This window comes from Cajanus cajan, chromosome 7 (assembly GCF_000230855.2).
Source record: "Cajanus cajan strain Asha chromosome 7, NIPB_CcT2T_4, whole genome shotgun sequence".
In the NCBI taxonomy this organism is placed as follows: Eukaryota; Viridiplantae; Streptophyta; class Magnoliopsida; order Fabales; family Fabaceae; genus Cajanus; species Cajanus cajan.
In genome coordinates this window covers 20,700,271-20,709,963 of record NC_138523.1, presented here as the reverse complement: position 1 = coordinate 20,709,963, position 9,693 = coordinate 20,700,271, and the positions used below count along the sequence as shown (strand labels likewise).

General features: G+C 46.5%; 1 protein-coding gene across 1 annotated transcript; it reads left to right on the top strand.

Annotated features, from left to right (window-relative positions):
- Positions 1 to 917: 917 nt before the first annotated feature.
- LOC109791164 (uncharacterized) lies at positions 918 to 1,352 on the top strand. The gene has a single exon (XM_020350428.2). It carries the CDS (start codon positions 918 to 920, stop codon positions 1,350 to 1,352), a length of 435 nt encoding a protein of 144 aa, XP_020206017.2.
- Positions 1,353 to 9,693: the final 8,341 nt, after the last annotated feature.

Here is a 9,693-nt window from a genome sequence, read left to right as displayed (position 1 = left end):
GGTGCATACGTCGTTCATCACCGACCACGCCAACTTTTGTTACCGGGTGATGCCATTCGGTCTCAAGAACGCAGGGGCCACTTACCAGCGGCTGATGGACAAAGTTTTCCACCAATAGATCGGGCAGAATATGGAGGGTTACGTCGACGACATGGTGGTCAAAACTACCTCGGCTGAAGGTCATGTTGCCGACCTGGCCGAGGTGTTCAACTAGATCAGGAAGCACAACATGCGCCTCAACCAGGAAAAGTGCGTCTTCGGCGTTCAAGGAGGTAAATTCCTTGGTTTTATGATCACTAGCAGGGGGATAGAGGCCAACCCGGAGAAGTGCAAAGCCATAATCCAGATGCAGTGCCCTCAAACCGTGAAAGACGTCCAGCGCCTGGTAGGAAGGTTGGTCTCCCTTTCCCGTTTTATCCCCAAGTTGGTGGAGAAGGCAGGGCCCATCTTCACCCTGTTGCGAAAGCCAAAGAATGTTGAGTGGACAGACCAATGCGAAGAGGCCTTCAAGAGATTCAAAGCCTTCCTCACATCTCCACTAATCCTACAGAGGCCGGATCACAAAGTCGACCTCCTCCTCTATTTGGCCGTGGTAGAAGGCGCAATCAGCGCAGTGATAGTGCAAGAGCACCAGAAAGTGTATACGTCGATCCACTTTATCAGCTGAGTGCTCCAAGACACGGAGAAACGGTACCATGATTGAGAAGCTGGCACTGGCACTTGTCACCGCGGCTCGACATCTCTGACCTTACTTTCAAAGCCACCAAGTGGTCGTCAAAATCGACTACCCAATCAGACAAATCTTACGAAAGCCAGAGCTCGTCGGATGGATGATATAATGGTCAATAGAGTTGTCCGAGTTTCGCATCAAATACGAAAGTCACGGCCCCCTCAAAGCCCAATGCCTGGCAGACTTCATGGCCGAACTAACTCCAACCTCGGCCGACGAACAACAGGTATGGATCTTACATGTTGATGGGTCCTCCAATTCTAAGGGTGGTGGTGCAGGTATTATTCTGGAAGGTCCAAATCAAGTCACTTTGGAGCAATCTCTCAAGTTTGGCTTCAAAGTGACAAACAACCAAGCGGAGTACAAAGCACTTCTCGCAGGGCTAAGGTTAGCTCACGATCTCGGAGCACGGAAAGTGAGTTGCAACAGCAACTCAAAACTCATGGTAGAGCAGCTCAGCGGGACATACCAAGCCAAGGATGTTCTTCTGCAACAGTATTTCCACGTGGCATCACAACAGATCTCATCCTACGACGAGTTCACTATACATCATGTACCACGAGAGCAAAATACCAGAGTCGCCCTCCTATCAAAGCTCGCTAGCACCAAACGCCCTGGATAGCATAGGACCATCATCCAGGAGACCTTGCATTCACCTAGCTTAGATGACAAGGTCGTCAACACCAGCGACAGCGAAGAACAAGGATGGATGACAGGCATCTGGAACTACTTGAAGGCAGGAGTTTTACCCGAGGATAAAGATGAAGCTCGGAAGATGAGGATAAGGTCGGCTAAGTTCGTAATTGTCAGAAATGAATTGTTCAAACGTGGCATCTCCACCCCATTGCTCAAATGCTTGACTACACCTCAAGTTGCTTATGTCGTCGAGGAGATCCACCGAGGTATATGTGGCATGCATTCCGGAGCACGCTCGATTGCGACCAGGATACTCCGAGCTGGATACTACTGGCCCACTTTGAAGTCGGATTGCCAAGCCTACGTGCAAAAATGCAAAGAGTGCCAGCAGTTCGGCAATACGCATCGACAGTCACCTGAAGCTCTCCACCAGATGATGTTGTCGTGGCCTTTCGCCCAGTGGGGAATGGACATCCTAGGACCGTTCCCCCCCGCAAAGGGTCAGCTCAAATTCCTCTTGGTGGCAATCGACTACTTCACCAAGTGGATCGAGGCATGCCCACTCGCCAAGATCACCACTAAGAATGTACAAAATTTCACTTGGAAGAGCATCATAGGCAGGTTTGGAATTCTGCATTCCCTTGTCACTGATAACGGCCGACAATTCATTGCGCAGAGCTTCGAAGACTTCCTTCGGGAACTTGGAATTAAGCACCTCTCGACCTCGATGGAACATCCACAGACCAATGGCCAAGCCGAAGCTGCAAACAAGGTGATACTCCGAGAGCTCAAGAAGCGGCTAGGAAGTGCCAAGAGACAATGGGCTGACAAACTTCCCAGCATCCTTTGGGCATACCATTGCACCCCCCAATCAACGACGCAGGAAACGCCTTACAGGCTAACTTATGGAGCTGACGCCATGATCCCAGTAGAAGTTGGAGAGACATCTCATCGACGCCAGGTCTTCAACAGCGAGCAGAACGCTCAATAGATAGCAGCTGACCTTGACCTGATTGACGAGCTTAGAGACGAAGCTCGGATTCATGAAGAAGCCTGCAAACTCCGAGCTTCCAGAAGATATAATACGCGAGTGCGACCTCGCTCTTTCCGAGTTGGTGAATTGGTGTGGCGACTGTTAGGCGAAGCACGAAGAGACACATCAGAAGTAAAGCTTGCACCCAACTGGGGTGGCCCATTTCGAGTTGTAGAAGACTTAGAAAATGGGGCATACCGGCTAGAAGAACTCCGTGGCAAAGTCATCTCGCGGACTTGGAATGCCACGCATCTCAAGTTTTATTTCAGCTAAACTTGTAAGAATGAGCTGTGCACTCTTTTCCCGCCTCAGTCTTTTGTCCCAAAAAATAGAAAATGGGTTTTGGCTGAGAGGGTTTTTAACGAGGCACACATAACATTAATAAAATGACTCATTCCAATCATCACTTCTTCATTCTACTTTGTTTTATCATCGAATGCGTTAGCTTAAGTCGAGTTCGAGCTCGAACCTTGATACGAATAATTTTATTTCAAGCCGAGGTCGAGTTTGAACCCAATTGCGAAATATCTCACTTTCACCCGAGGTCAAGTTCGAACCTTGTTGCGAATCACCTGAGGTCGAGTTTGAACCTCATTGTGAATTATCTCACCTTCAACCAAGGTCAAGTTTGAACCTTGTTGCAAATCATCTTACTTTCCGCTGAGGTCGAGTCCGAACCCCATTGCGAAATATCTCACTTTCACCCAAGGTCGAGTTCGAACCTTGTTGCGAATCACCTGAGGTCGAGTTCGAACCTCATTGCGAATTATCTCACCTTCAACCGAGGTCGAGTTCGAACCTTATTGCAAATCATCTTACTTTCTGCTGAGGTGGAATTCAAACCTTAAAAAGGAAGTCCAACATGAGGTCGAGTACGAACCCCGGTACACATTATTTTTATCTTGCACAGAAGTTGAGTTCGAATCTCGGTATAATTCATTCCATCTCACCAAAGGTCGAGTTCGATCCCTAATATGAATTTTCTATCTCAAGTCGAGGTAAAATTCAAACATAGAGGCAAACCTCTTTAAACTAAGCCAAGTTTAACCGTGTCCTCAAATCACAAATACAGGCGAAATCTAAGCCTAACACATAAGCGCAAAACTCAGAGGTCAAATAGAACCATCAACAGTGCAAGGATAAAACCTCAAAAAATTATATATACACGACAACGTTTGAAGAGTTCAACACATGAATCCAAGAGGAAAGAAAAAATAAGCAGAACAAAATAACTAAGCTATTACAAAGATGACCTAGGCAGAGGCATTTTCACTTGAGCTGTCCTGGAGGTCGTCCTCTTTCACCAGCTTCCTGAAGCGTACCTCTTTCTCCACATGCATAGCGGAGAGGTCGACTCCCGGCACAAGTAGTCTCGCCTGGCGAGCTGCCTTGAGGAATCCCTTCTTGTGCTCGAACAGGACAGCTTGCTCAGTTTCGACGAGCTTCTTCTCCAGCTCCGCCTTTGCCGCAACCATCTTTGCAAGATCCACCTTCAGAGCGGAGACCTACTTTTCTTTCCCACCAAGAATCACCTCGTCACAAAGACGCTTCTCGGCCGCTACCACCAGATCCCCCTTCAGCGAAGTCACCTCGTCCTCCAAGGAACGCACCCGACCCCGGGATGAACTAGTGAGTTCCTACAGCTCACCCACTTGGGTAGCGTAAGTCTCATTAGACCTCAGAGCAATCTCTAAGGACTTCTGAACTCTTTCCAGCTCCCCCCTGGTGGCCTGAAGCTCGGCCTCATTCTGCAACTTGGCATCACCAAGAGCAGCCGCCAAGGCCTTGTTCTCTTCCTTCAAAGGCTGGACTCGGCCCTTCAGCTTCTCCAGGTCCTCCTGCTACTTGGACCACTTATGCTTCTAGTGGTCCACGATGGCCATTGTCCTCTGCAGGAAGACCTCAGTAGAATCAAGGCCTTCCACTAGCCCGGCCGTCTCGATCATAGCCTGATCAGCCGTGCTCAGCGAACCCTTAGGGAAGAACTTCTTGGAGGTCACCCCCGCGCTCCACAGCGAGTCTATATCCTTAGAAGCGCTCACGTGGTCCAACCACACCAAAGAGCGATCCTTTCCAAAGTGATGGGTGAGGTATTGACTTTTGGGGGCCCCCCTCGACGGGCCAGACGGCGGCACCGAGATCGTAGGAGTAGCTGTCGGGACCTCGGAGCTCGGCCCCTTTCTGCAGACCTCGGCAGAAGCAGATACAAGCGCCTCCTGCTCAAAAAAGGGGGCACCCGCCCCTGGCACCTCTAAACTCGGAGCCATCGAGGCCCTTGCAAAAAATAAAATTTACTCCTAAGTTAGGAGAACGAGAAAGTGCAGTATAAAAGGAAAATCACAGAGAACGGCACCAACCTCGACGGCATGAGCAACCTCCTCGGCAGCCACTTGGGCAGTCCCCTCAAGAGGAGGGCTCTCAGTGAGGTCGACCGCGCCGGCGTCGGCGACCTTCGAGGTCACCTCCTTGGGATCTCGAGGGGCAGAGGTCCCCCCGACCTCTTTCTCTCCCCTCTTTCTCTTTCTTTGAGTCTCCAGGGGGGCCACCTCCTCCTCCTGAGGTGCAGGGACCTCAATCTCGGCCACGTTGTAGCGAGACTTCAACTCGCGTCACTTGCTTTTGCCCATTATGCCTGCAAATACAAGAATCAGATACGTCAGTAAAAGAAAAATTTTTACAAACCCTAACAATCAAAAAAGATGAGATACTCACTCTCTACGCCCCTCTCGTTGTACACCGAGTTAGCAAGCGACAAAATGAGCTTGCAGTCCAAAGGACGAGGGAGCGCCTCTAGGTCGGCAACAGCAGCAAGGTCTGAGACTGTCAGTTGAAGGTTGGCCGACCCGTTAAATCTGGCCAGGGCCGGCCGCCAATAAAAAGGAAACTTCGGCAGCCAGCCAAAGTGGAACACCTCATCTTGTAACAGGTCGACACCCTAGAGCACGACCCGGAAGAACTCTTGTTTGAAATTTTTGTAAGACTGGGAGTACAGAGAAAACAACCCCCCAGCCTTACAACCACTCAGAGATTCCCAACCATAAGGAGGGACGCCCAATTTTAACTGATAAAAATGGAGAAAAACTGGAAGAGATAACCTTATCCCTACGGTCGAACACAGGACTTGAAAAGCCCTCAAAAAACCCTAGCTATTGGGGTGCAACTGGCAAGGAGCCGAGTTGACAAAATTCAAAAAATCACACTCAAATTGGGTCAAGGGAAGACACACGCCTAAATCCCTAAAGAGACACTGATACACGTAAAAGTGGGAAGGGTTAGAAGTACTCCCCATGTACACACGCTCACCGGCCTGACAGGGTTCAAGCTGGATAAGCTTGGAAATGGAAGGGTCACAGATTCTATACAATTTCTGAATCGCATTTATCTCCATGAATGACCTAAGGATGCTTTAGAATTCCCCCACATCACTCTTGACCCATTCATAGCCAGGGATGCCGGAAGGGGGTTCCTTAGGCTGGTTCTCCCTTTTTTTCCTTTCGGCGGCGGCCGACCCGGCAGCCACTGCCTTGTCGCGCGCCTTACCTTTATCCTTGGCCGGCGCGAAAGACGCGGGACCACTCTCTCCAGCCATCAAGAAATCAAAGACTCGAGAAAAGAGATGACAGAGAAGAAGAATGTGAAGGAAGACAACAGAAAGGAAGTACCTGGTACTCTTCCTCAGAAAACAACCTTAACGACAACTGGGTTACCAGAAACGGCGACGATAGAAGCAAACGGAGACGAGGAAAGGTAGAATACCAATCGACGTGCACAGGAAGTCAAGAAAGAAAAGGAATGGAAAAGTAAAGTGAAGGGGAGAAGGCGCGCGCGAGAGAGAAAAGAGGTTTCCCAAAAATTCAAAACGGGCGTGACACGTGGAGAGATGGGGGACAGAACTGACAACACATTAATGGGGCCCCATTATGATGAAGTATGACCGTCATTACATAACCGTCACCCCCATTATCACGTCGCCCACGCGTTTCAAAAAGTGAAGTGACGGTTATGACACATGGCAACGTGACAGACAGGCGCACGCGAGAGGTCACATCTCCTCGACGTCAGCCCGGCATTCAAATAGGTCATAACTGATCTTAGGCCCAAGGCCCAATGAAACCCTAATTCACCCAAAGGTACGTGCATTACTTATATGAGACTTATACACCCACAAACACTAACTTTAGCATCGGAGTCGCTTTTGCAGGTACCACCCCCGCCTTGAAACAGCAAGCGTACCCAGTGAAGGAGGCTCGCCGATCTTACCCAGCAGATCGTCCCCTACGACCGATCTCCAGTAAGAACACCCCCAATTATTCAAAAACCTAACTCACAGGCACTTTTCTACAGTTTCGTTCTCTCTCCCAGATCATCATTCTTACAAATTAAATATATATTTCTAATCCTCAACACATACAGAATCTAATGGGATCATCAATTTCTCAAACAGAAATAATCTAATTTTTCCAAAACCTAACTTACAGGCACTTTTCTATAATTTCGTTCTCTCTCCCAGAGCATCATTTTTACAAATTAATCATATATTCGAAGTCCTAAATATATACAAAATCACATAAGACCAATAATTCTCCAAACAGAAATAATTATAAAATTACTCATAATACTAAGGGACTCTTCCTCTACCTAATTCCCTCATGTAACTCTACATATAAATAATTCCTTTTTCCCCCGTACCTGGATATGTAGAAGCTGAACCTACACAAGATCTGGTTGATTTCCCTCGCTAGGTTCCCCTCGGTCTGAAGCAGAAAGTAGAGGGAAAGAAGAGAGAGCAGAAGAAAAGAAATCAAAAAATGAGAGGTGTGCTTTTTGGGAGTGGTAGAGAGCTAAATTTATAGGCATCAGGCTTCGCCGGAACGGCCCATTCCAAATTCGGAACGGCCTGTTCTGGACGCTTAAATCATGGGTATAAATCACATCCAAAACGGCCCGTTCTCAAACCAGAACGGCCCGTTCTGGTGTGCATTTATTACTCACAACAGCCATATTTTGGAAACGGCTTGTTCCAAGCCCGTTCCCACTTAGAGTTAAAGGCAGTTTTTAATAGTCTGGAACGGCCCGTTCCAAGCCCGTTCCCACTTAGAGTTAAAGGCAATTTTTAATAGTCTGGAACGGCCCGTTCCAACTTGAGAACGGCCCGTTCTGGGCTACTAACTCACATACATTTTGGTAGTTTGGAACGACCCGTTCCAATTCTGGAACAACCCGTTCCAAGCTACTAAATCACCCCTATACATTAATAAAATTACCAAAATACCCTCAATTAAAATAAAATAAAAATATGAAATAAAAGTTGGGGTGTTACAAACTCATTATAAGAGTGGAGGACCCATGAGGAATAATAAGTTTGGTTCATCTAGTAAGAGTAAACCTTACACCAAGTCTGCTGGGGACTCAAGTTCTAAGGTGAATAATCAAGCTTCTATGCAACAAAGGAGCCAAGCTCCAATGGCTAGCCAAAATTCTAGAGGGGGAAGTGTGGGTTCTGTTCCACACAACAACTGTTTCAAATGTGGGAAGCCAGGTCATAGGACAGTTGAGTGTCGGACGCAAAGAGTTATAACATGCTTCAAATGTCAATAGAAGGGACACAAAGCTAGTGAATGCCCCAAGAATAGGAAAGAAACAACAGAGGTTGGAGGGAGCGCTAGCAAACCTAAGGCGACCGGAAGGGTGTTTGCCTTGAGTGGTGCTGAAGCTACTCAATCCGAAGACTTAATCCAGGGTATATGTTTTATCAATGGAACTCCTTTAATTGTTTTGTATGATTCTGGTGCAACTCACTCTTTCATATCACATGTGTGTGTGTGTAAGCTAAAATTACGTGTTTCTTCCTTGTCTTTTGAATTAATAGTAGAGACACCAACTAGTGGTTCAGTTTCTACTTCTGATGTCTGTTTAAAGTGTTCTTTGAGTATTGATGGTAGAAATTTCATGGTTGACTTAATTTGTTTGCCTCTAAGTCAGCTAGATGTTATTCTAGGTATGGACTGGTTATCTTCCAATCATGTCCTTTTGAATTGTGCTGATAAATCTATTATTTTCGGCGAGCCTGTTGAAAAAGTGAGTAAGGACTATTTGACTGCTAACCAAGTTAAGGTATCTTTACAAGAGGATGCCCAAGTGTACATGTTGTTAGCTTCTTTGAATTCTAAGAGTAATATTTTGGTGAATGAACTGGCTGTTGTGTGTGACTTTTCGAATGTCTTCTCTGATGATATGTCTAGCTTACCACCTACAAGAGAAGTAGAGTTTTCCATAGACTTAGTACCAGGAACAGGACCTATTTCTATTGCACCTTATAAGATGTCACCCGTAGAGTTAGTGGAGCTTAAGAAGCAAATAGAAGAGTTGTTGGAGAAGGGGTTTGTGAGGCCTAGTGTATCACCTTGGGGAGCACCCGTACTCTTAGTCAAGAAGAAGGATGGTAGCATGAGATTGTGTGTAGATTATCGCCAGTTGAACAAGGTGACCATTAAGAATAAGTATCCATTGCCTAGGATAGATGACCTTATGGACCATTTGGTGGGTGCTAGTGTATTTAGTAAAATTGACCTTAGATCGGGGTACCATCAAATTAGAGTTAAGGGTGAGGATGTACCCAAGACAACATTTAGGACTCGATATGGACATTATGAGTATCTAGTAATGCCTTTTGGTGTGACGAATGCTCCTACAATTTTTATGGATTACATGAACCAAATTTTTCATCTGTACTTGGATAAATTTGTAGTTGTCTTCATAGATGACATACTAGTTTATTCCAAGAATAAAGAGGAACATGAGGAACACTTAAAGGTAGTACTTCAAACCCTCAGGGAGAGACAACTTTATGCCAAGTTGTCTAAGTATGATTTTTGGCTAGAGGAGGTGAGTTTCTTAGGACATGTGATTTCCAGTGGGGGTATAGCAGTAGATCCATCTATAGTTGAGGCGGTGCTTAAGTGGGAGACACCTAAGTCAATTAGTGAGATTAGGATTTTCCTTGCATTGGCTGGATACTATAGAAGATTCATAGAGGGATTCTCTAAGTTAGCATTACCCTTGACAAGTTTAACTAGGAAAGGAGTTGTGTTTGTATGGGATAGTAAATGTGAGAATAGTTTCTGAGACCTTAAGGAGAAGTTGACTAGTGCACCTGTTTTAGTGTTGCCTGACCTTAGTAAGACTTTTGTGGTTTATTGTGACGCTTCTAAGATGGGTTTGGGTGAAGTGTTAATGCATGAAGGAAAGGTCGTATCTTATGCATCTAGGCAATTGAAAATACATGAGAAGAATT

What these genes read in the sequence shown, in the direction of transcription:
- LOC109791164 (XM_020350428.2), top strand. Translation starts at nt 918, where the DNA reads ATGGCCGAACTAACTCCAACCTCGGCCGACGAACAACAGGTATGGATC.